This window comes from Barbatula barbatula (genome assembly GCF_947034865.1).
Source record: "Barbatula barbatula genome assembly, chromosome: 22".
NCBI lineage: Eukaryota > Metazoa > Chordata > Actinopteri > Cypriniformes > Nemacheilidae > Barbatula > Barbatula barbatula.
In genome coordinates this window covers 13,103,458-13,131,290 of record NC_136785.1, presented here as the reverse complement: position 1 = coordinate 13,131,290, position 27,833 = coordinate 13,103,458, and the positions used below count along the sequence as shown (strand labels likewise).

The window sequence follows — 27,833 nt, the reverse complement described above, 5'->3', positions numbered from 1 at the left end:
TATATTTCTTTATCCTATACCTAATTTTTCTTAGATTGTTTTAATTGATTTATTTATAACAGTTCATTAAAATGCTCACCATAGTTAAAATGAAAGCAAGTAATTAAAATGTGCTTAAGATATCAAATCGACACAAGAGCAACGTGCTGTTTAGTAGCCTATTAATGTTGACGAATTTGGCAGATCAAGAATGTATTTCATCTGTTATTCACTTCCATACGAAAGCAGCACGTTCGCGTTGCTCTCACCCATTACATGCAAAGATGGCGTCTACAGCACCATGCCAAAGTCTGTTAAACGAAAGTCATGCCCCTTGGCGGTCTTTGGACAGCTATTTACGTCATAGCAAGAGTGCCTCCTGCGTTGCATTTCTTCCAATTTATTGTAAAGGCAGTGGTGCACCTTGTTAATATCTATTATATGTGGCCTTGTGTTAAACACGCAACGCACATTTGTCTGTTACCCAAGTTTGCATTACGTTATTTTAAATACTCTGATGTGCAAAACCTCTTTAAGAAGCTTATTTTACTGACATGTTGAATGGTAAACTAAAAATTGCTGGTTTAAATCTTTACATTTATTCAGTACACCTGGAATTTGTGCAGGTAGATTTTTGCTTAAAGAGAATAAAGGTAAGTCAAATAAAACAACGGGTCTATCTAGTCACAACACAAGATGGTCAATGTTAAACAGGATTGAGTGCTTCCTGTTGACTTGGGCCAGTAAGCAACTATATTAAGCTCCCTAGCAACAGCATAGCAACACCCTGTAACTCACCTGCAACATCTTTGCATCATGGCTATTTTCAAACTGCACTCACATTTACTTTGGAGGATGTGTCAGTGTAGTCTAGTCTACAACAACATTAGACAACATCTCTCTCTTATTCTATCCTTTGACACTGAGTAAGTACCAAATGCTTTCAGAATATAAACCTCTAGTGTAAATACAGCGTGTAGAGGTATTGACTTTCAGAAGTGAACTTCTAAGTGCACGAAGCTTGGATAGAGAGAAAAGTGTAGAACTCAATTATAGCAAGTGCAAAACATAATGGCTACTCTCCTTAAGTATATCCATCTGTCCTTTTATAGCACAATGCCGTGTTAAATATGCATGACCTACAAGACGAGAAACGCAGACATCACAGCTGATAATAGACATTATCTGTTCAATGAATCTTGATATGTGACGAAGATATCAGGCTTTAATTTCAATGTATTCGTTTTTTTACGTCTTCACAGTCGGTCTGGATAAAAGCTTGCATGCAAGTTCTTGAACATTTGTTACCCAAAATCTGACACTTTTCTGACACTGTAAATGCAAACCATGTTCCTCATTTGTCCTATAACCTTATGCAAGCATATCCTTATTTTCTCAAGTGTGCCATTCTCGAAACACGTTCTTTATATAGACCTGAACTACATATATTCAACTGCATGTTGTTAATGATTTTGTGTAAGTGTTCTCCCTTCATTTCCTTGCTTTCTCCACCTATTAAACAAGAAATTAATCGAATCTCACCTGTTTTAGAAGAGATTTAGCTCGTAGGCCTTGTGTTGTATGTTAAGCCTCGCTGTTATATGATGGTAGCGAGATCTGGATAGACTCTGGCTTTTAGATTAATTGGGTTGCCGTCTCGGAGCGATTAGCTCAAATTGGTACAAAAAGGTACGCGCTATATTTGCATAAAAATGTACACACTTCTTATTACACTTCGCTGTCATTCGCTTAAGCTGTTATGGTTACAATGCTCATCATTTGTTTTCTTTTCCAACAGCCCACTGTTTGTCACTTGGAAAATCGGACGGGACAAGCGGTTGAGGGGTTGTATAGGTACATTTTCTGCCATGAACCTGCACTCAGGACTCAGGGAGTACACCCTTACCAGGTACGACAAGTCCTTTCCTTTTTTCACCACTATGTCTCCATTACAATGTGAATATTAGTTTGTTCTGAAAATATGATGCATGGAGACACGCTCTCCTAATATAAAGGTTATACAGTATGGTCTGTTTGAACTGACAATCTGGTAAGACATGGTCTTAAACAATTTATAGATAGTATTAGGGCCTACGGAAATTCGTATGGCCTCCATGTGTAACAATCATTTCATTTTACAGGCCATTTGGTTCACACCTTCACAATGCACATGGCCAAACATTTGACTCTAGGCAATGCCATATACAATGTTTCTCCCATATGAAAACTTTGGTTTTGTCTGTGCTGATTTTGTGGGAATTTTTTTTTCTTGTGGGCACAGACAGGGCCGGCTAATGGGGTTGTTGGGCCCCAGGCAATGCCATAAATATGGGCCCACTAATTCTCATAGCGCCACAATTTGACAAGTGAAATAAAACACACAAAAATGACAATTTATACATTATTTTAAGTGTTTTTTTAGTAAAACAAACCAAACAAAACTGTTATAGTGCAACAACTGTATATAAACAGATTTAAATAAAGATAAGTACATTATTTTACCACCATTTAATATAGGAAATAATGATAGTACTTTTTCATGTGGGTTACATTTAAGAGGGTGATGGACATTGTTCTGATTTATTTTAAATTAGTTTACGCATTAAACAATGTAAAGCAGAACATACCTTTATTTTGAGCTTGCTTTTCTTTCTCTGCTTTTCTCTTTTTAGCTCCTGAAAAGTACCATATTGATGCCATAGTTTGCCTAAGCCTACCACCGCAACCTCACTAAAATAAGTCCTTCGTTATTTATCTCTTAGTCAATTAAAATAAGGATAATTTCTTGATGTAACGTGAACATGATGTTGTTATGAGATACTACATTACCCATAATCCTGAACACTCCAAGCATGCGCAATAAGACATATTTGACATCACCTAATGCACCTCCGCAATCGCGTCATAAACATTATGCAGGTTGCTACTCTGCGCCTATTTTGTAATGTTTTATGTATTTATTTATACTGATGTTTTGTATTTGTTGTCTTTTTACTGTTGATTATCGTGTGGAGAGTTTATTCTGTTATTAAATCCCTATGGGTTTTTTCACTTACCGTTTCTGTGATTCCTTTGTTAATCAATAAGGTCCCTGTGCACGTTGCACTTATTTCTGCCTGAACGCGTCTGAGCAGTTGTTGTAAACGCACAATTATTTGTACTCTTTGAGGTCCCCCCCGCGTGGTCGTGGGGCCCCAGGCAATCGCATGTATTGCCTGTTGGAAAGGCCGGCCCGGGGCACAGATCCCATTGAGCCTGCATATGGGTTCCTTATATTTGTCCAAGCATATCAAGCTGGAATATGAGAAAGTATTTTTAAGTAGGGCTGGGACGATATATTGTGTAGGGCCCTATGAAATCTGTTAAAGAATTTCCCAAATTTATTTTGTCCGTCTTTTACTATGTAAGAGTAAGTAATAGATTTGCTTACTATTGTGCTTTCGCCCAGAAACTCCGAATATGGGACACAAAAGAAGTACGATTTACACACATGTGCTGCGTCCGAAATCGCATACTATTGACAGTACGTACGAATTTTAATTAAGTACTGTCCTATCGCCGTTAAAACAGTATGTCCTATATAGTATGTTTAGTATGAAAAGATTTCGGATGTACTGTATCCGCCATTTTTTATTGTCATGTGACCCGTATACTCTTTGACGTATTAACATCAACCTGTACTTAGGCGTCGGTACAAACAACATTTTTTTAATTTGTATTTAAAATGTAAAAGACCGTTGCTTAGATCCCGTTGCATAGTGGAATAGAGAAGAGTCCATCTGATCCACACTCACAAATCTCAGCAGAAGGAGTGTACCATCCGGGTATTTCTCGCCTACTGTTTTTGCATACTGAGGTTTCGGACATTCTATTCATGACTCATACTCATTTTCGCCTACTATATAGTATGGAAGTGGGCGATTTCGGACGCACGGAGAGTTCCAGGAAATGCCAGTGGTCATATTCTATCGCTGTTCTTCAAACCTTTTCAGGTATTTTCATGATAATAAAGTATATTTATAATGATGATGTTTGACGAGTGTTGCTTTTTCAAATGCACGTTCTAAACGACTCAATCTCGTAGTTATTTTTAGATTGAGCGATACTTCGCACTGATCAAAGAGCCGTAGTTCACGGAAGAGCCGTGTGCAAAACACAGAATCAAAGCCTTAGACAGGTATAAATAGGGTGCATCGCGTTATATATCGTCCCAGCCCTATTTTTAAGATCACTAATCTTTAAAGACCATCTATGACATCTCTATCATCTCTCAGTGAACTTTGAGAAGTTGTGACCTTGCTCTCATGCTAGGCATCCGTCTGTAGAAGTGCAGCCACATCTTTCCCTCAGCAGGGATGGAGACACTAGAGCACACGCTTGGGCCTTGTCTCAACTCAACCCACTGTCTGCTGCCAAGTTCCCATTCTCTATCCTCCTATTTCCTTTGAAGCAGTGCATATATAATCCATAACAATATTATGAACCTTCAGGCTTGAGTTTGTGAATCAGTCTCTTAAATATTACCGGGGTCCAGCAGGAACACTGATGAAAACACCACAGAATAAAGAGCTAAAGAGTTTGTGAGGGCTGTTGAGTTTAATGTGCCAGGTTAAACGGATTGCAGTTAGATCTCTCTTTTATTTATCCTCACAGTGTTGTATATGTATATAAAATGTGTGAGCTCTTTAAAGATCGGGAAACATGCTATTTCATGCATTCTGTTTTCTTTACACTTTTAAACGTGTTGGCTCCTCATGCTTAACATGGTAATCGTATGACATTGTATTTCTGTGCTTGATATACTCCCCCAGCACTCCATCCTGTTACTGAAAGTTTTTTATAAGTCTTTATCCCGGTTTCGTAACCGGGATCCTATTCCCGGAAAAGCACGCCCAAGGCAAAAGAAAGTTGAATGTTTGTTTGTTCACGGCATTTCAGTGATGGATGTTATATAATCGGTGGATGTAACGCTGGATATTGGAGATAGTTTGAAACTATTGGTGTGATGAGACGCTTATCTCACGAGAACGAGACAAAAAGTGAATAGTGAATCTCTTATTCACCTTAAAAACACAAAATAAAATCAACTTGTACTTTATGAAACACAATTAAACTTTCAATTTAATTATACAGTAATATACAATATGTACATCAATCCTCCTTCCTCCACTGACTGAACCCTCATAGCCTTCGGAGAAACAGTTAAAACTACATAAACATGTTTTATGATATCATTGCAAATATGTAAGAGACAGATGATCCGTTATTGAAGAGGTTTGCCTGTGTTGGATTTAAAATAACGTAATGTGAACTTGCAGTTGCTATACTGTACTTTTGGTACAGTCAGCGCAGTTGTTGATTCCCAAAATGCTTCTGGCATCGCGAACCACTGTAAACACCAGTGCTCATGCGCGAGAGACACGCGCAAACGTTGAAACCGGTCTCTCTAGCACGTGCTTACATAGAAAAAAAGTAGTAAATCAGGTTGTCTTTGAATGGCCGGCACGGTCACTGTAGCTCACAGCACACATTAACATTGTGCAGTTATTAGCGTGTTCGGTACAGTATTGAAAACAGGTCACACCACAACAAAATGCTCCCAAATACAGTTTGAGGTTTAAATTAAGGAAGCATATGAGACTGAAATGGTCGCAATTTGGAACCTAGCACTCCATCATGCCAATTGCGTAAGGAAATTGTGTTCTTAGTTTCAAATAGGGGGCGAGATCCGATGTGTCACACCCCTATTTGACACTGATTGATGGTCCCAGTGCTTAAAGATGCCGGACATGAACTGCACCCAGCAAGTCAAACTAAGTCATATGTCTGTGTTTTGTTGGCAATCGCCGGTTACGTGCATAATGTAAAAAACACGAAGGGATAATGCGATTGTGTTCTCGTGCTGTAGTTCCGTCCCCTGCCTGCCTCCAGCAGCCCTCTGTGTCCGGAAATAATCAAACAACTGTATCTCCGCTTTATAAATTTGATCAAACTAAATACTCTTCGAAGATACGACGTATGCGATACTACTGTATAGGCACACAAGATTAATATGAGTTTGGCAGAAACTGCGTGTTACCCGATCTTAAGATTTTAATGGATTTTGATTGGCTGTCAATGTTTTATCTTTCACCAGCTAGAGAAAAGGAACACTGCCAATATCGTTATAGTTCTCTTAAATTTAGAACAATTGTTGAAGCCTTTTATATTTCCTATTATTCTCTTTGGTACGTCTGGCCTTAGTTATTTTTAGATCGAGCAATTTTTCCTACTGATCAAAGAGTAGTTCAGGGAAGAGTCGTCCATAAAACACAGAATCAAAGCCTTCGCGATTTCAGAATTCCCCTAGACGGGTATAATTACTGTGACTCGCCATATATAAGGCGAGTCTCAAATCACGCACTTAAGACTATTTATACTACAAAATAGCGTAGAATAGTGCACGAGAAGTGAGTTTACATTGAATATTCTTAAAAAATAAGAGTACCCGGATAATGCACGTTTTCAACCGAAAAAATGAAGCGAGGAATCAGGACACTTGTACAATGGACTAATAGATTTGTCTTCACACGCATTGTGCTGTGCGTTTGACGTCATACACTGAACAAATTATTTGGTGCCTTAGTAGATTAAATGAAAAGAAATGATTAAAATACACCTAATATAATTGTTCCTGTTTTTAACAAAACATTTTTGTTAAAATAACGTAGAAATCTTGGGAATAAAATCAATTTATTTTGGTTGTTTAGATTTTAATTATTTAGTTTGAGGGATTTTAATTGAACAAATTATGTAAATTCAACTCAATTTTATTATGTTAAACCCATTTAAATCGGTCAAATTTTGTTTACTTATTTATTTTATTTACATGAACCATTTTTTTAGATACAACTACTTTGGCAGTGGATCTGTAGTTCCCAGCATGCTTTGCATCTGACTGTATTAGGAGATTAATTTTCAAGATTAAATATCATTTTAAGTGTTTTTCAGTAAAAAGAAAAAATTGTTTGTGTTTTTCTTGATTTATCTTTGAGATTTAGGAGAGCTTTGGCATTATTTTTTAAGTTTGGGTTTAAGTTGTTATCGTTGTTCGGAAGAGCGTTGCTTGTGCCTAGGCCGAGGGTGGCACAATATTAGTCATGAAGTGAGTTATTTCACTTATTTAACAGTAACTGTGCTAATGCTAGTACAGAGACCACCAGTCTCTTCTGACTCTCTGTAATGTAGAACATTTGATTATTTCAATATGAAAGTACGTGAACCGAGAAGTTTGAGTTTGACACATGGTTTTTGTGTACTAAACTTAATGTATTTGATAAATAGAGTTTACTTTATTCCGGTTAGTAAACTGTACTTGAATAATAGCAGCAAATTTTACATAAAACATTTTCGTGACAATTGTTACGAGGATTTTAAGGAATAAATTGTACAAGTAATTTTTTTCAGTGTTTGCGCTCATCTGGGAAATCAAGTATCAAAGTATTCCATTCGGGACCACTCTTCTAAAATTCATACACTAGATGGTTGATAGCATAGAGCTATATAGTCACAGCCCCAGTTTAGCATGAAATCAATGGTCCACACTTGAGATTTTAGGCTCCTGAGGCTGTCAGCAATAAAGTGAACCCGACATCATCACGTGTGGATACCAGCAGAGGAGAACGTGAGGGACGATTGGGCATGTTTTCTGGCAGTCTTCTGTTGAGGCCTCCACTGAGTGGTCCTGTCATGTTTTCCACTTCGTAAAAACACAAACACGAAAGGGCTTTTTTGTGTGTGTGGATGAATGGCAGAGAGCAAACAATGCAGAATTGATTGTGCATTTGTGGTGTTATGTTGCGTCATTGTCAAATTGGTCTAGACTCTAGTGTTTGCTTTTTGTTTCATTCATTGTGGCGGCTGAATCGGCGCCTTCGCTGTCGTCTATCACACAGGCGTAAGGAAATGGACTAAACTCTGTGAAGCCAGGTGGACAGGAAAAATGAAAAAAAAGAACTTAAGGGGAAGGCTCTTGAAACCGAGAATCCTCTTACTCAGACATCTGGAACAGCTGTTCCCATTGATCGGGAGTTTCATCAATTGTCGGCTTATCATTGGAGGATGCTGTTGCTAGGCTGATTTCGCTTGGTGGCCTAAAGGATCGGCTGTGCATCAGAAGAGGTTAAAAGCTGAAGCTTTGGTTATTCATCACATGAAGAGAATATTCATGATTCATGACCAAACGGCATGGAGAAATGCACCTGTTCATCTCGCTTTGCAATATGTATGAAAATGTCTCTTGTTTTACTCTTGTGGTCTTTTAATAAATTGGATAGCAACCGGCAGACTAGGGCTGGGCGATACAGCTGAAAAACGTATCAACGATATATTTCATAACATTCGATATCGATAATTATTGAAACATTTTAATAGCCTTTCGTATGACCAGTGGAAAATGTGGTTTGAATTTTAACACAGGTTTTATTCACATTTTTGTGAATTTTGAAAGAACGTTAGAAATTTTCACTTCTGGAACAATATTGACAACCAAAGTAGGACTTTTTTGTCAAACACAAAATAAGATATTTTGAAGAATTTAGGGAAACAACAGTTCAGGGACACCTTTTGACAACCATTACATTTTTCCTGCCATGGTAGCAGAACTGAAAATGACTAACATTCTTCAAAATATCTTTCACTGTGTTCATCAGAACAAAGTCATTTATACAGGTATGAACTGACATGAGGGTGAATAAATGACAGAATTTTCATTTTTTTGGGTGAACTATACCTGTAAAGACTGTAAAGTGATTGGTTCAATTTCTTTATATTTCACCTATAGGTCAAGCAACATTGTTTCTTTGGGCAAATGTTTCCATTTTGGTAAGACCGCCGTTACTCTTCAACCCTTTGGACACGTGTGTTGGATGGATGCCTGAAATTTGCTGCCAGGAATTTATCAGCCAGCTATCTAGAAGCGAACTGTTTTAACAACAGAGACATTGTCTTCATATTCTCCTCTGGATGGTTAAGAGGGGGTGCTTGTTCAAATATTTGACTCTTCAAACAGTCTGCTCAGCCTTTGGCTCATAGCGTAATGAAATGGCACAGCGCCTTGTTTGATTTAAGAGGTTGGTATTCTACTCTTATTGTGTAGTATAGAATACTACAGTTTATTATAAGGCTTTGTGTTACTTTTGACTTAGTGGGAATCCAGATAACTTCTTCTGCAAACATTGAGGTGGGACTTTTTATGCAAATAAAGTCTACTGGAAGTTGGCTGTATAGAAAGCACCTGCTTGACTTAGCGCTGTGGTGCTTTCCACATTATTCCCAGTGTTTTATTGTCCTGCCGTGTACACCCCGCTGGAGGAATTGTCAAGCTTTAATCAGCTTAATTGCTTCTCAGGGGAGAGGAGATCATAATTAACAACACACAAGTGCACTACACTCTCAGGGTCTGTTCACACAGGACGCATTCTCGTCTTAAAAACTAAACGGCGCAAAATAGTTCTACTAGGAGCATTTCGCCCAAAAATGAGAATTCTCAGTTTACTCACCAGGTCGACGCTTGAAAAATGAGACGGTTTTATTTGAGAGTTTACCCGGTACCGTTAAAAAAAGCATTCAGCACTGATGACACATCATACACACTTGAGTCTCATTTGAAGACCTCAGGTCGCCTAAGTACTGACAAAATGGTTGCCAATGGAAACCCGCCTCCTCTTCTTAAGAGAGATGGACGTTCCCCTTGGATTTTCTCTTTCTGAGATGTTATATCACACCTTCTCTTATGTCTGCCAGCTGGTTTACGCATGTGGGTGTGTTTATGCTCTACCGTATTGAGTCTGCTGAATCATTTGGCGTTACCTCAAACTTGCAATTTACATCTGTGGAATGTTTGGATGTGCAAAAGATTATATCTTTCAAATCGATTACACCAGATGTTCTCAACTGAGTATTTCCTTCGTAGACAAATTGGAGGTGGTCGCCAGGGGCACAACTGCGCATTTTGGGGAAGACGCATCTGAGTTTAAAACGGCATAGCTTGCGTTGTATGGGTAACGCTTCTGACGTTTAATCAAGAGCCCGACAACTAGGTTATACGTGTAATAGTGGGAGACTTAACAGCTTTAACTACCTCCTCAGACTCTCCCGACGCTAGCTCATTATAAAGCTCATTCACAAGCATAGATTTATTTTATAAGCAACAGAGATATTAACGTTAATATATAATATATTTTGTGATGAATTACCTCTCAATTTACTTGTTTTTCATTTTGTTGTTCTGTTCTGCGCCTCCGGACGTTCCTTTGCTCCATGCATTTGGTCATGTGACTGTCACAGAGTTAACATAATAACTTCATTAAATAAATTATATTTGTTACTCGTTTAAAATGCTTGACAAAAGTAAAAACTGAAATGTTTTAGCTAATTTCTTTTTTCGTTACATTTTTTATTATTTATAACGTTTTATAAAAAGATTTTGCCCCCCCCCCCCCATGCACCGCATATACTGCATACCACTTTTTTTGCCATAAAATGCCTTTTTTTGTCTCTCGCCAAGACTATGTCGTCTTAAAAAACACTGTGTGTATCGTGTTAACCGACTGTCGCGGCATAACACACATATTCAGAAACAAAAATGTATAGTATAATGCAATGTAAGTCGCTTGAAGCCTTGAAGGCATAGCAAGAATATTGTGGCACAGCGTGATCTGATGCATTAACACATAATTGGCTATTTCTTTTATTGACCTTTTGTGTTTGTCTTTTAATATTGCATAAGGCATAATACCATAGAATTTTACAGGGTTTGTTTAGGGTTGGGAAACCTACATGTCCGGTATGTACCAGACCGAATCAGAACTCAAATGCCACTTAAATGCTGACTGAGCCCTCGATTTAAATATGTGCCTTTCATGTGAAGGCATGTCGGAAAGCTCTGAAAATACAAATCTGAAACATCTTTTATAATGGAAATCAGAGCACAAGTTGTTCCCGTTTGGCAAACAAGTAATAACAGTGCACGCTGGCGTCAATGACGTATTTGGATTAATGATATTGACAGCAATAGTTTACTTTCTCTCGTTTTAAAATGCTGCGGTGGGAAGTAACAATGTTGCCAACTGCACTGAACTTATACTATGATAGAATGCTAACTGCAGACACACATGAGCATTTTCTAGCCACGTAAGCTTCTGTTTTTGACCACAAATCCAGCTTGTCGAAGATAAATGCGTAAATTGCACCGCCCCTCGATACTATCGTGTATTGGCGATCCACAGTCTGGCGATAGAGCGATCGCCCAACACTTCTACCAATGACTGCTTTTGAGCGTCTTTAACACATGTTTATTCAATGTGACATTGACCGGTTCATTATTTTTTCCTCAATTGGACCGATCCTTTCCTGGTTTTTAAATTCTATTCTGTCATCCCCTTTCTCTTTCACATACTGTTAAAGATCTCTGAAGCAGCTATGCGTGGAGTAGACCCTCTGCTCCATCAACCTTCTTCCAGAAATGAGCTGGGCTGCGATATTAATGTGTAGTAGTCGCTGATTCACCGTTCAGCTGGAGCACTGCGCTGTCATAGGCATTTTTTCATTCGTTCCTCCATGGGAACCTTTGCTCGGACGACAGAAATTGCTTCAGGAGAAAGCACCACCACAATTGAGCACCCGTCCTGTAACGCATGTTGTCTGTCTGCCAGAGGATCTGCACCCCCCGTCAAATCTTCTTTAGTTATCTACCCATCTTAGCTGATCCTTGGCTGGGTGATGTAAGGCACTGCCGGAGAGGACGGAACCGACAAGGCCAGTCATCTTTTTTGATTGTCAGACACTTCTTGGTTATGGGGAGAAACCTCAGTAGATCAGATGTCTAGCTACTCTTGTGCCGTGTAAAGGTTCTGAAGGAATTTGGACAGTTAGTGTTGTTGATAGTCACTTATGCAACGGATATCTCATCTCAACAGGTTCCCCAAAATGGAACACAGTGTCCCCAAAATGAAATGCGAATAATGTAAATGCAAAAAATAAATGAATGCTCATATGGACACAAAGGCTTGACAGCGTTTAAAGGCAGGAGAAAATGCTTCATGCACCTTTTGTTGTTGATGTCATGAGCTGTGCATTCAAGCTTCTTACCAAATGCAACACAAAGCAACTTTTCGGTTTTTCAATTTTATTAATTCGATTTAATCGTAACAAATGCCAAATTCTGAATCTTGAACATACGTTTTGCTTCCGAAAGATTTTCTGGTGCGATGCTTGGCCAAGCATTGTAAGCAGCCTTGCGCCACTGTTTCACAAACGCTTCTTTAATTACCGAGCACATCGTTGACAGTACGTGCACTCAACAGACAGCGCTTCGTCTTGCTGAACACAACGTTTTCCTTGTGTCCTTGATAACTGTGCACGTTGCTTTGTTTGACTGCACAAATACTTGCACATAAATTACATTATAGGCCTACTTGTTTCATAGTGTCATTTATTCTACGGACCACAAAATAAACAGACTGCTGTTGTATTTAGCGTACGGTTAATTTCAAGAGAAATAAACACAATTTCTCATGCATTTTAAATGTTAAAACAGGGGAGAGCCCTCACTGCATCTCACCCTCTCCTGGCTGCATTATTATTTGTAAAATAGAGACTTTGTGGAGTGTGTATATACATGGTTATGTATGACAGATAACATTTAAACACATTATTTCATTTGATTAATATTTCATTCATTTAGGGAAGTGGGCAAGTGTCTCAGCTCTCATCAGACTATTTGGATGATATTGATAGTGTAAAAACATCAATTTTAAAGCACGTGTGATCGATGGATTAGCATTAGTCAACAAGACTTACTACATTACATTCAGCAACACTACATTCAATTAAGGTAAAATCTTTTTTTACCAATATTTAATTTAAATGGAATCGGAACTGGGAATTGTTAGTTAAAACTCAAAAATTCGTACTATACCAACGCTTAATTATACACCCCAGTTACATTGGTGTTAACATATTTCTTACAGTATATATTAAGATTACAAATTACTTTTCATTTCGGCATCCCGCATGAAAATTTTAAATACGTGTGACTGCCGAAGGTTTTGGATTATCTATATAAATTGACTTCTTAATGACTTCGCCTTTATTACTTTATAACAGTTTCCAGGATTGTCATAAATCATATCTGAAGGGAAAAGACGTCACCTGTTTTGTATACCATCTGTGGCTGCTTTGGTGCAGTTTGAGATGTGTCTGTTCAGAATTAAAACCCGACGCGTGCATAAAACTCTGATTAAGTGCAAAACTATGCCTGTGTCTCAGCTCCCTTGTTCAGTAGTCAGGGCACTCATAAAATCCTTCCAGTGCACTGAAACGTTCCCTAAAAGTGCCCACAACGCACAGCAATAACCAGGGAGTATCGACGCTCCCTATGCGCCCTTACCAGAAATCACATGACGGCAAGTTTTGAAGATGTTTAACCGAAATAGCAGGAGGCAACTCGATGAACTTCATGAAACCCCATTTAACTTTCGAAAAGACAAACGCTTATTTTATGTTATCTAGGCTATAAACAAACATTGCTAGACAGGCAGAAAAGGGGAGCCAGGGTCCTTACCAGTGCCCAGACCCATGAACACGATATACTGATACACGATCTCGAGACCAAGGGAGCTGATCGAGACACGGAGTGCTAAAAGTATAGTTTTTTGTAAATGAAATACGATCCGATGCTAATGTTTTATATCTGACGTTTGTGGTTTTAACAGTGGGTAACTATAAATTGTAATACTAGGTTTGCATCTGGTACCGTTATGTGATTTTGTCCTAAAGTTTGTTCACGTTTCCTTCGCAGTGCCCTTAAAGACAGCCGCTTTCCCCCCATGACGAGGGACGAGCTGCCGCGCCTCTTCTGCTCAGTGTCTCTGCTCACCAACTTCGAGGATGTTGGTGATTATCTAGACTGGGAGGTAAGAGTGCAAACGTTCCTGCTGTCAATTATTAAAACACGGGTGCTCTGTGTTTCCATCAATTATTCGCATAATTGATGGAACAAATAAATAGTCTCAGTATTTTTCAGTTTAGATTTTGCTTAGGGCTGTCAAATCGGTTATCTATGATGAATCGATTCCAAAATAAATGTTTGTTGTGATATCATAAATGCGTGTGTGGCGTGTATAGTTGTATAAATGAACATCACCCAACAATGCATGCCAGGGCCCCAGTTTTATGGCAGGGCCCTCTCCAAGGTCAAAGATAGAGAAAGATTGGCTACATTGCTACAATCGATATCGCTTATTGCTCCCTGAACTCTTTGTAAGTCGCTTTGGATAAAAGTGTCGGCTAAATGACAATGTAAATGTACATTGGGACTGGATTTTGGTGGGCTGACATAAACAAATGCTCAACGCGTCATCAGATAAGGCTGCTAGGACAACTGCCAGACATCCCTTACAGGGCAGGATGGAAGACCTCAGTACAGCACTGGGAAGAGGAGGACATTACCATTTTTCCACAGGATTTTGCCTTATCACCAAACCTGATGTCCTCTCACCCTAAGATTCGGGCCAGAGCCTGAAGCCATAAACCTCCAGATGGGGCTTGTAGCAAACTGGCGATGCCGCAGCATTGGCTTAAACAAAGAACAAGTCTTTGCATCCTTTTATACACAACATGGACAATATATCACATATTGACTCTGCATTTGTTAGAGTCATATGCACTCTCAATTATAGCTGTGTGCTATTTAACTGTTCACACCTCAGGTGAGTTATTAACATATGCATGAATGCATGCATGGCAATTTTGATCACTTTTGTTTGGTCACGTTTGTACTCTATACATTCAGGTCAATGCCAAAGGTATTTCAAAAGTGGTTTGGGAAGCGGAATAGGCATAGGTAACAAAAAGTGACTTTTGATTGTCGTACCTTATCCTATATGAGATTCATACAGAGGAGGAATGGTGAGTGAGCCCTCTCTGACATCAACAGCCAGTCACAGCACTGGAATGGAGGAGCTCCAAACCTCGCAATCTCCTCATCTGAAAAAGGATAAAAGTACCTTTTCAGCAGAAACTCTTTCTTATGAGTCTCCCCTAGAAACTGAATCAGATCACCAAAGTTCTGAGGCTTGCCCTGAGACTGTAACAGTCATTTCTGAGTCTCCCATAGAGATGGTAACAGTAACGCCCAAGTCCTGATTATCCGCCGTTTTGAGCCTGGATCTATCGTCCGGTGAGACAGCTAAATACATCTGCAGCAAGGATGAGCTTACCTTCACTTCAAGGTACCTTCGTCTGTGCATTCCAGATTGTTAAGGACCTTTCCGCACCAGCTGCTGGGCCTGATCTGTGTGCTCCAGATTGGACCCTATGGTGCTTTAGGGGATTAGCATCCCACAGCGCTTCATGTTTAAGGCTGTTTAACAGAATCCATCATCTTCCCCACTGCATCACAGCCCAGACAGACCAGTGGAAGACCACTGGGCTTCTCACGACCCATAGGGCAACATAAATATTACTTACCAAACCTCTTTCCAGAGACCTTGGCATTAGTGTATTCTATCAGTTTATGTGTATCTTTGTTGCCGTTGATACTGCATACTTGCATCTTTTAGCATTTGTGTACCATTTAGTAGTTGTTAGTTCTTGTATGTCTTTTTTGAATAAATTCTATTTTATTACATCTGTGTCTTCCTTGTGGTCATAATACAGTAAAGGCTGTGGTATGCTTCCCTATTTTTACAAGTACGCACACCGTGAAGTTCATCATCAGAATAGTACACGCGCCACCGGCGCATTCCATATCTTGAAGTAATTAGTTTAACCACCAGGTGGCAACGGTTTCCTGGGGTGTATATTCAAGGCGTCCTAATACACTTCATTGCTCTTACCAGTAGACTGAATTCGACATCCTTCATTCTTTGCTGGTTAAGCGGTCGCACAGACCATCTTCTCTTTCTCTTTTTTTAATGGCCTACTTGGGCGTTCTCCTCCGGTAACGGTGTTCAGCAAATCTACATGCTGAGATCATGGTAGATTATTTCAATTTTTAGGGCGGTCAATAAATACTGTTTGTGATGTTAGCATGGTTTAATGTGGGTTTTATCCCAGATCTTAAATTAGCAGAAGTGCACCACCTAATATATTTTATTAACGTATACTAATTTCCTGAATAATAAACCCAATGTATATCGCTTTATTGTTGTCTACAGCTGTCCATCGCTTTCCTAAACTGTGTTGGGCATTATTCATTTCATACATTGTAACGACAATAAAATGACACCATACAATGATCGTTAAAAATCGTCAGATTTTAAATTAATTCGATGTTCATTCACATCGCAAAGTATGTGCAAATATGAGTTTTAAAATAGCAATGAGCAGATTTAATGCCAAATAAATACATAAATGCCAAAAAAAATGTTTACTCTGTTTTAACTACACTTTTTACACTGGCCTATATTTATTGACAGATATTGCATTGACACTGATGGCATTACATTTGACAACATAGTTATCCAAACATTTAATAAAAACGTTTTGCATGTGTTCGTCAGGTCCGTGCTCTCTCACGTATTAAAACACTGTAGTATTTAACATCTTTAATTCAAACAGTGCCATTATGATTCGGTTAGTCTCCTTTAGTCTTCTGTGTTTTTCGTTCGGTGGTTAAAAGTTTGCAACGGAGCTATGTGCGAAGAGAAAATGTGAAACGCTATTGTACACAAGCCATTGCTTTCTCAGATCTTTTGAAGATTATGTACCTGGTGATGTTTAGAATATTTCTTACGTCGCTGATGATGTTTTTGCTTAAATATCTTATTTTAAAAGGTTGAGGTTTCACAGGGAGCAACGCCCCATTGTAAATGCATAAAACCGGGACCTTAGTGACCCGTACGATTTCAAGTCAGAAGTACTACACAAGGCTACATGCAAGTAACATGCCCTGTAGAGGGTATGCATTGACGTCACTTTCCTACGTGAACACGCCCCCCTGAGTGGTAAAACACGCAGCAAAATGGCAGTAAAATAGGAGAAACAAAGAAACTGGGAGAAAAACAGGCAATTATTTGCTGAAATTACAACAAGCTGGACTCGACGGTGATCCTTACGACTTCCCTATGACTTACAAAGGAATCAGGTGTTTTTGCTGAATGTTTAGCCCCTCGAAGGGGCGTGCTCATGTTGTAAAGTGACGACTTATGAACCCCTGTAGGCCAGGAGAGGTATTGCAATATGTCGCAATGCGCATGTATCATAACCCTTGTGTATGCTTACGAGTCGAAGGAAATATACTTTGCAAGGCTGTGCGCTCTGCTGTACCGGTATGCTCACGTACAGGTAAAAAAAGGGAAACATACCACGGCCTTAAGGTTAGCTGAATCTCACGAAATCCTTAAACCAGATGATTTACTTCCTCCAACTTACATAATTTTTCTTATTGTTTGATCTATATAGATCATTCTTACTGTTAAGGTGAGATTCTTTAGCTGGTGCTCCGATTTAGACGGAAGGAGTGGTCATCTGACACACGCACGCACGCACGCACGCACACGCACACACACACACACACACACACACACACACACACACACACACACACACACACACACACACACACACACACACACACACACAGGTGACGTGTGACCAAACTCTCAACGCCTCTTGTGTATGCCATCCTACACAATGAAGAAACACGAAATCTTAGTAATATATGAAGAGTTTGGTTTTATTTATTTTCATGCTTTTATTGTGTTTTATTGTGTTAGTTGGCTGTAATTTCCTAGTTATTATGGCTTAAATCAAAACAAACCAACTGCAGTTTGATATTAATTGGAATGAAAAACAGGACTATAGAATTGTTTTGAATGATCTCATTTTGTTATAGACTCTTCATATATTTATGCATAATGTAAATATATATATATATATGTATATGTAAATATTTGTCATACATACACATGTGTGTGCATTTATATACATATACATGCCACACACAAATACAAAAACATTTATTTTGGAATCGATCAATCGCAATGAATCAATTTGACAGCACTAGTTTTGCTTCCCAAGTTTCGGTTATTTCACTGTGTCACCATGAAATCAAAACTGACAATTCATATTGCACTGTTTTTAGAAATTATTTATTCATGGGGGTCAGTACTTTATAATGAAATCATGTGCCCTTATAATCTTTCATCCAAATCTGCAAATGTAGTTCTGCTCTGGAGTGGCTGTCCCTCTCTGATGACGCCCAGAAAGAAACGACTACTTTTCTGGATCGGTCATTGTACGTTGGAAAAAACAATATGCTGTTTCTATAGGTCTAGGAAATCTGTCCCAATACTGTACAAAAGCTAATCATCACATCTGGAACTTTTAGCTGGTTGGTTGACGTAGCATTTATCCAACACTGTGATTGGTCGGCGGAAAAGGTGACTTGCAGTCGTTTCAGGTTTTCAGTTACAGTTTTCAGTTTTTCAAATGATGGCGAGTTGCGCTCTGCGCTGAGCATTAAATAAAAACACCAGCTGCTGGGGGTTTCAAAAGCGCAGCACTTTCATAGCAAAAAATGGAATCAAATATGCTTGCCTCAGGAAGAAAACACCGGGCACATGATGATAAAAACACATCTAATAATATACATTTTCAGCGTAATCAAAATATAAATATGTGAGCTCGGAACACTCGGACCGAATACACTTGATTCCAGGCACTATATATTTTAGTATCGATTTGCTGCTTTTAACAGCTTTAGAAAAGACATTCACTCCCCCTTCAGGACATCTCTTTGAGCTCGTATTCTGCCTCAGTGCTGCGATTCGCACTGCACCTCAGTCTGAAAACCTCAAGACAACTTTGGAAACTAGGCGCTTTCAACATCTCCTGGCATTCCCGTGAGAATAACTGCCCTCACATTGCAATTCAACTGAACATTCAGACAGCCGCAGCCCGACGTCAGGCAGATTACAAATGGCTCTTGTCTGAGAAAAATAGAGAGGGAGCAGAGCAGCCACTCGCTGCGTCCTCGCATTCAAATGAACCAAAGGCCCGCTGACAGAGCCTGGCATCATGCCACGGAGTCTCTGTTGCAGCGCGTTCACGCACGCATGCACACACACACAACACGCATGCTAACACTTTGTGTCCTCTGTGACCCAGCGCTGCATGGACAGAAATGCGCCCTGGGTGAGGAGCAATGACGTGTGTGTGATCTTGTTTGTTCTGTTGTTACAGACACACTGTTGGCACCCAATTCAGTGTAAACCTTAATCTCGCTTAAACACCACGACAGTTCGACAGGATACGTCTCCCGTCGCATTCTTTTCCTGCATTCTTTCCTCATCTGTTCACAAAGATGCCTTTTGTTCAGATCCTGGAAATGAAAAGTCTTCGTCATGTTGAAAGATTCTGCATTCTTTCACCCCTTTGTCAAGAGGGACGCGGTTCTGAGTGAGAGAGACTCTGTTTACACATCACAAACCTGGAGGCCAAGTGTCCACCAGAAACGGTCTGAAGCGCTTCCATAGGAGTTCCTTATTAGTGCTGAGTTCCTCATGCTATTGGCCAAACATTAATCTTCTTCCTCTCATAAGTTAACTGCGAAACCAGTTTGTGCTTTGAATATGAACAAATATGAATCTCTTAAAGGGACAGTTAACCCAAAAATGTATTCACCCTCATATAGATGGTTTCAGCAGCAACGACAAAACGTTATGCGGCCCAAACTTCCGATAGACCTCTGCGAAAAACCAGCTGTTAAGTGTTTTAATTTAATATAATTTATATACAATCAAATATATAGTAATAGTAATGTAAATTAAATATAAAGTTGTTACATTATAACCAACCACACACCAGAAGTTGAGTTCGGGCAAGGCAGGTGCGTCCGATAAAACGGTCTATACAGATTTCGAATGACATGAGTGTGAGTGAATGATTTAAAATTTTTGAATGGACTATCCCTTTTAAGAAGTGTGCTGTGACTTTTGTGAGTAAAACTGGTGAGAACATCCCATTAATCTATTGGTTAAATGGAACCAGACATGCCTTGCGATCGTACGTGAACGCCAAAAATGAAAAGTCTGTCTTCATTTACTCAGATTGTTCCAAACCTGGATGAATTTCTGCTAAACACGAAGGAAGATATTTGGAAAAATGTCACAAGATCCCAAACAGATCTAAAATATTTATTTCCCCTACTATTGCAGTAAATGAGGAGCGAGTTATTTTTGGTCACTGACATCTTTCTAAATATATTAAATCCGTTGTGGTCATTTTTGGAGCAACCTGTATAGAATTTAAATTTTTGGGTGAACTAGCCCTTTAAGGGATAGTTCAACCAAGAATTCTGTTAAAATTGTCAGCCTTGTGTCTTTTAAAACCTGTATGGCTTTCTTTTGTAGATATTTTGAAGAGCATTGATAACTTAACAACATTGATTCCATTAGATGGACACAAAACCACTGAGATATTTCTCAAAATATCTTCTTTTGTGTTTAAAGTCACATAAATGTTTCGAACCACACGAGAGTGAATAAATGATCATCTTTGGGTAAACAATCTCTTTAACTTCCTATCATTTTTCTGCTGTGAGCACGAATAATAAATCTGCCTTCCGTATGAATTGTGACTGATGGTTGTCTTTTTCCCTCACCAGGCTGTTGCATATGATTATAATGTCAGTGTCAGTGCTAGGATCTGTCAAATAAGAAAGAGGACTGTTCTCTCAAAACATCTCTGCCTTTTATCCGTAGGTGGGTGTTCACGGCATTAGGATAGAATTTTTTAATGAAAAAGGATCAAAGCGCACCGCCACCTACCTGCCAGAGGTTGCGAAGGAGCAAGGTGAGAAATATGACATTTTCGAAAAACGACGTCTGTGATGTCATCTCCACTGTCAACAACGAATCGAATTCTCTCTTTTTGGGACTTTTCTCCATAGGATGGGACCACATTCAAACCATAGATTCCTTACTTCGAAAGGGAGGTTACAAAGCTCCTATCACAAATGACTTCAGGAAGACTATTAAGTTGACCAGGTGAGCCTGTCAAACTCTTTTAACCCATTACATGTTAATAGTTGATGTTTTTTCGGTGGATCATTTTGAATGTCATTTCTCATTATCCTTTGCATCTTCAAGTCACAGCAATGGTCTGTTTTAATCTCTAGAGGCACTTTAAGAAGGATTTCAGAGAACCCTCGGCAGTAGCCTCAGTGGGCTCTTGCGTGCTTATGTCTGTTGTGGATTTGTCTGTGAGCTCTTTGGCTGGTTGTAACACTGTAGATTTACTGGGCACTTATTCTCAGTGCCTAGCTGGCAATGATTTAGTGTAGGGGTTCCCAAAGTAGGGGTCGCAAAATGATTTCCAGAATAATTTTTTTTATGTTTAGTAATAGCCAACTAATCAATAAGTGTAACAAAACAAATAAATATTAGTCTAGGGGAAAACAAGCCTGCAAATAAGACGACATCAGCTTTTGGAATTTGCTCCCTTTCGACAGAGACCCCTGAGGTGATTACGTCACATTAGCAACCGCACTAAGTTCGGTCCATTTACAGCACCACGCTAAACAGTCCCATGTGCACACAGATTACTTTTCAGGCTTTAAGTTTAGGATGTTTTTATTTGTCAAAATGAAACGTTGGTTAACATCGACCAAAGACAACGCAGGGAGGCCAGCGGGAGAAGGTGGAGAAGCGCCGGAGGCTGAAAGGCCATCGTCCTCTAGTAGGACATCCATCACCAGTTTGATGAAATTTGACCCGAAGTAATAGTTCACGGTTTATATTCAACTAGTAAAATGATGGGTAAAGTAATTTTATGTTAGACTGTGTTCTTTTGTGTTGTCATCATGCGCGTGTTGCGATAGACCTAATATGTGCGAGGTTGCGCACAATGTTTGTACACTTTACCCACCTCGGAGGATAGTGGGGGTTTGAGTCCCTGGCACTGTTATTTTTGGGGTGGCGGGTTGAAAGGTTTGGGAACCCTTGATTTAGTGGATAAGGGATCAAGGTTTGGCTTTGTGGTCCACACGCTGTTACTACACCATCCAGAGGACAGAAAGCATCGTTTTAAGGGTCTTTTAAAAAAGCTTTAGGATAATGAATGTCTGCAAGCGTTCTTTCAAGTCAATTGTCATTTGGGGGCGGAGTAGAGATTTATACATGTTTAACTCTTAATTCATTTAATGGGAGGAGTGACGTGTTTGTGTCGAGTTTTCAGGGTGACGTCAAGATCTCGGAGTCTATAAACAGGTTTCGGCTTAACCAGTTGGGATGATATAATCTGACATGATCCAATGTCTCGGGATGTAGTTGGAAGTCTGGCAGCTGAATTTTGCACTAAGTGTAGTTTATGTTGACAGCAGGGCGTCCAGCCAACGGTGCATTACAATAATCACGTCTTCAGGACTTTCTTCATCAGAAACACTGAGGGTGACCTAGAATGTTTTATACTGAGGTTTAGTCAAGTCAGCTTTATTTATATAGCGCTTTCTACAATTTTCATTTCATTTAGTATATCTCTCTTCATGAAGCTATTGGTTCTAATGCTAGAATTGGATCAGAATTTAGAAAATGACTTTGAGAGACAGTTACCCCAAAATTCTGTCTTCAATTACTCACCCTCAAGATTTTCCAAATCTGTGATGAACACAGAGAAAGATATGCGAAAGAATGCTTGTAACCAAACAGATCTTGGCCACCGTTGACTCCCATAGTTTTATAATATTATGGCAGTCAATGGTGGATGGGATCTGTTTGGTCGCTGACATGCTTCCAAATATCTTCCTTTGTGTTTAGCAGAACATACATTTTTGGGTGAACTGTCCCTTTTAAGTCACCATTGGAGCTCAGCGGTCAAAATGTTCCACTTGCTGTTTTAGGCCCGGTTTCACAAACAAGGCTTAGCCGAAGCCAGGACTATGCCTTAGTTGGACTAGCATATTGGAGTGGCTTTTATAGAAAATGCTTTAGAAAGAAACATTACCTATGCGCATCTTTAGACGAAACCATGGCACTGACATATTTTACGAAATGGAAGTTATTTTCAGTTGAGACGGCTCAAACATTCATTTGAGTCTGGGACTAGCCTTAAGCCTCGTCTGTGAAACCGGGCCTTAGTGTGTTTTCCATTGAACTGCAGTTCTGACACTTGCTCCTCTTCCCCATCGCTTTAGGTACCGTAGTGAAAAGTTGACAATGAGCTACGCTGAATACATCGCCCACCGCCAGCATCATCACTACCAGAACGGCATCGGGCACCCTCTCCCACCGTACAACCATTATTCCTGACAGCGAGCCGCATGACCAGTCACTGGACCTCTCCGCGGACCTCTTCCCAGGAGAGCCCGCCCCCTCGTGGTCTAGCTATCTGTACTACTGTACCATTTTATGATGATAGTTTCCGTTGCCATGTCGACAGTCAGATGGCGGCATGGCAGCGGGGTGGCAAATGAGCATTAAGTGATTTTGAAGCGAAAAAAACAATTCATTTATTTTCTCATTTTTATTCTTTGTATTAATTTAGTTTTTTGCAGCATATATATCAACATATATAACCCCTTGTTTTTAAAAAAATAAGCAAATAAACAAGTACTAAGTTGTTGTTTTTTTCCAACAAATTTCCTAATCAGGTTTTTGAGTCTGTGGATGGAAATAAGTCATGATGATGACGGGGTAGTCTTGATGATAGGAATTTGCTCTGATTTTATATACGCGGCGCTTAAGTGACTTTTGCTTTTCTCATTTCGCTTTAGTTTGATGTTGTCTTACGTAGGCAACCACAGGGTTCCAGGGATTCTCTTTCCTCTCTGTGCGATTCCTTTGACAATTTTCCTCCGTGGGGGTGATTTCCGTTTTCTCTTTAGTTTTTACCGTGAAGTGTTGCGTTGTGGCTTGTAAGGTGGGTGCAGTGCGACTGAGTTGGCCAATAAGGAGCTAGATAAGTCAGTCACGTGTTTGCTTCTTTTGTATCGTGTGCACAGAAGTTCAAAACCACTAGATGAAATTAGCAACCGGGTTCGCCAGAATATTTTCCCATAATGCAAAGCAGAATTGAATTCAACTCTGACTTTTTGTGTCGTGTTGCTATCCTAAAAAGAAAACAACACGTAACAATCCAGTAGTGTTTCTTTTTTCATGTTAATGTGTGCTGTTTTAGATGGTTCTAGTGTTACATGTACAGATCTATGTATCAGAGTTAAACCGGCAGTAGCTAACAAACTCCCCAGTGTGTTGGGCCGGCGAGGTTTGTGACCACAAAGCTGTCTCAGTTGTCCTATGTGAACTCTTTTGCATCTTCTTTTATCACACAGAGAGGAAAATCTTCGTAAGAGACTTTGTCAAATGACAGGGACAAGCAAAAAAGCCATACTCTCTTTTAATGCATGCGGAACGTGGCTGTGTTTGGCAAGCTTCATTAGTTGATTTTCTTTTTAATGATCTGATATAATGGAGGAATCAGACCCATGTAGTGTGTTCGACATTAGCTCAGCAGGTCACCCCGTCATGCATGAAAAGTACAATGTTTACATCTCCATACGATCACCACAAGCTTAAAGGGATAGTTCTCCCCAAATGATAAATTCTGTCATTCAAACCTGTGTATGATTCTTCTGTACAACACAAAACTAGATCTTTTGAGAAAAATTGGCCCAGTGGTTTTGTGTCCATTCAATGAGGACCAAATTGTTGACAACAGATTTCAAAATATCTTTATTTGTGTTCGACAGCAAAGTCATGCAGGTTTAAAATGACACGATAATGACATCATTCTTTAGGTGATCTATCCCTCTAAGTGGTGGTTAGGATCTAGAGGATGGCTGATGCAAATACAGGTGACTCATCTCTTTTTTGGAAGGTGTAGCTTCTTTAAACACATCTAGTTCATTCTGCCATGCCCACCAGGCATTTCATTTGAAGAAACCCTCTCATTGCTCAAAATATGTCCATCAAACTGGACCGAGATGTGATATCGAGGGAGCAAGGGTTCGCCTACCTTCAGCACAGCTGTTATCAGAACGTTTTCTCACGCTGTAGACCGAACATCACATCTGTCTGTGGATACAGTGGACTAGCTTCGAAAGCGAGAAACGGAAAGTCTCTTGACATCTGAGAACTATTTACGTCTTTGTTTTCATATGCAAACTGTTAAGGGCTTTCGGGGTTCCATCCACAGTCATTGTCTAGCTCACTATAATCTATAAAAAACCTGATTTCAGTTGTGTTGCCTTACTACACGGACCAGGAAATGTCGCCCCGAGGGTTAAACCGTTGGCTTCGGTTTTTGCGAAACCGATCCGTTTTGGGAGCGTCACACTGCTCTGAGGCTTTAAACAACGACTTCAGCTGCTGTGGGACACCTGTTTGCCAAACCACAGTCATTTTTTTCCGTTTTCTTTAAGCGAAGCCCTCCACTGCCCTGTTCTGACAATTTTGGACGTGTTTGACTACATCCCATCAACCACTAAGTAGGTCAGTTATGAAAAGCGCAGTTTGTCGCGTCTAGTTTTGGTAACCACCCTTTAACTTAAAGCCACTTTACGGCCCCATGTTTTTTCATCGTCCTACGGTTGACCAATCAGGGCTCATTTGGTGGTCCACTTAAAAAAACTGAACAGCACAAACCGAGTCATTTTGTTCTGCTGCAAAACCAACTCAAATCCTTGCATTCGTGAGAAAACTAATGTATACACATTTTTGCAATACGTGTGTTGCATGAATAGGGGGTCTCCTGTTAAAACACGGCATGCTTGTTTCACTGCTATATAGATGTATGAGAAAAGACAATATAAAATGGTGCTATCGGACCTCGATTCGGGGGTGGTCGCAGTAAAGGCGACTGGTCATGCAGACTCATTGTTCATATCAGACTTTATTATTATCCTCGATATATGCAGATCTGTTTTACAGGTGTTTCTTTTTTCCTACCAGTGTAACAATCTCCTGCAGGTTTGAAAGGACATGTAGTCAGGAGTCTGACCCCCCAACCTTCCCTCATGGCCTGGGGGACACGGGCATACGCGCATCATCTCATCTCTTGTAGATCTGCACTATACACAATAACTCGTCGAGTGACATCCGTGTCTGAGTACATTGCCATTTTGACCGCATCTTGTTTAACCAACCGGTAAAACCAACGGGAAGTTGTTGCCTCAACACGGCCTAAACTTTACCGATGTTCTGTTCAAATACCAGTTGTTTGGTTTGTCGGACGAACGAACGCGTGTCGCTTTTCTAGTAGTGTCGTCAGGCTCGTCGGTGCGCTTCTGGTCAAATCAGTAGGCCTATCTTGTCAGATTGTGTACGACTACAGATTGATACTTGAATATGAATATTTACTCCTTCTCATAGTCCACTTTAAAAATGTATTTGGGGGATATCGACTGACTTTTGAGATACTCCATAATTGAGAATGACGTGTCGGTAGTCGGGTAAACGCACATTTGAACGCTGTAGAAACGTATCGATCGTAACACCGGAAGTCACAGGGCCGAGGAAAGCGAAATGTCAAGTTGGCTATATTGAAAGCACGTTGGAGTCTTTTGTTTGTTTAAGTGTACTACGTTTCTGTAAAACTCAAACCTCTGACGTTTAAGTCAAAAGCTTCGCACGCCCCATCAAACCCATAGTCATTTGGAATGTGTTAGGCCCATGTCACCTTTGTGTGTTCAACCGAACCAAAGATGCCTCCAGCCATGTCCAAATGCTGCTCTACAGACCTGCCTTCCTGTCCTTCCAAAAACCTTTCCTGCAAGAGACATGTTTTTATTTCTGTGTATGTTTTCCTTGGTTTTGTACAATTTCTAATATTGTTTAAGGTTTTTTAGCAACCTACGTTCAATGAATTTTTATTGTAGCTGTCTTTGAGACCTCAGGCGGTATCAATGACCGTAATGCTAGGTTGCAAATATTTTTATTTTGTTTTTCATCGTTATTATATATTTTTGTAAAGGAAGAAAACCCCATAGCGTGCCTCTTAGATTTATGGGTTTCTTAATGTGTTTTTTCCTAAGACCAGCAGTTATACTTTGTACAAAAGATGCGTTAATCCTTATTTTTAAATGCCATTTAAGGAGAAAAAAAAGCCTCTTTCTTTACTCTGGACCCAGTAGCTGCACTGGCATACAATCGCACTGATAGTTATAGAAAAAAAGTATAATGATGATGATGATAAAAATAATAAATGTAAAATCTACAATAAACTTGTATGAAGAGACCTTTTTGTAAAACATACAACAAAACCTGTAAAAAAAAAAGGTAAACACATTGACTGTTTTTGTACATCGAGTTGATTCTTTAAAAAAAAAACTTTTGGACCTAGTTTCTAATATTATTTTAGTGGTTTTCTATGTACTGGAACTTTGTGCAGAGAGTTATGAATGTGCCCCACGATGACGGACGGCTGTCGGTGCGGGCGCTGGGGTTGCCTGGCGTAGCCCCCTACACCCACCACTGTTTTATTGTTTCTATTTTGAGTTTGAATTCTCTTAGCTTTAGAAACTTGACATTTTTGAATTAACAAATGGGTGAAAATCACCATAAAAAAAAGAAACAAAGAAAAAAAAACACACACAAACCCCTGTAGAAGTAGACCCTTTACTCCATTGAATTGCTGTTAGTGTGACAAGACTTGAAATGGGCATTTATTATGAATTATGGTAGTATGGCTCCAAAAAAAAGACAAAAATGACTAAATAAACAAAAAAAAAGCTAAACATGTGTTGGCGGAGGGGTGGCATATTGATGGGATATTTGTGGGTATGTGAGCAATGGCTGTGGCAATGATAATGTAGTTTTAAAACATTATTGTTATTACCTTTGAAATCATTTATCCAATAAAAAAAATCTGAAAGA

The 27,833-nt window shown here is 39.5% G+C and overlaps 1 protein-coding gene across 2 annotated transcripts in view; it reads left to right on the top strand.

The window, feature by feature from the left end:
- Positions 1–27,813, top strand: part of ammecr1 (AMMECR nuclear protein 1) — a 40,261-nt gene extending 12,448 nt beyond the window's left edge. The window contains exons 2-6 of one of the 2 annotated variants that reach the window (XM_079485713.1): positions 1,778–1,888; positions 13,820–13,934; positions 20,727–20,817; positions 20,915–21,011; positions 23,156–27,813. In XM_079485713.1, the coding sequence (XP_079341839.1) occupies positions 1,778–1,888; positions 13,820–13,934; positions 20,727–20,817; positions 20,915–21,011; positions 23,156–23,270 (529 nt within the window). In that variant the 3' untranslated portion in view covers positions 23,271–27,813. Of the gene's footprint in view, positions 1–1,777; positions 1,889–13,819; positions 13,935–14,383; positions 15,648–20,726; positions 20,818–20,914; positions 21,012–23,155 lie in introns of those variants that run through there. The other variant, XM_079485714.1, reaches the window with a different exon arrangement.
- Positions 27,814–27,833: the final 20 nt, after the last annotated feature.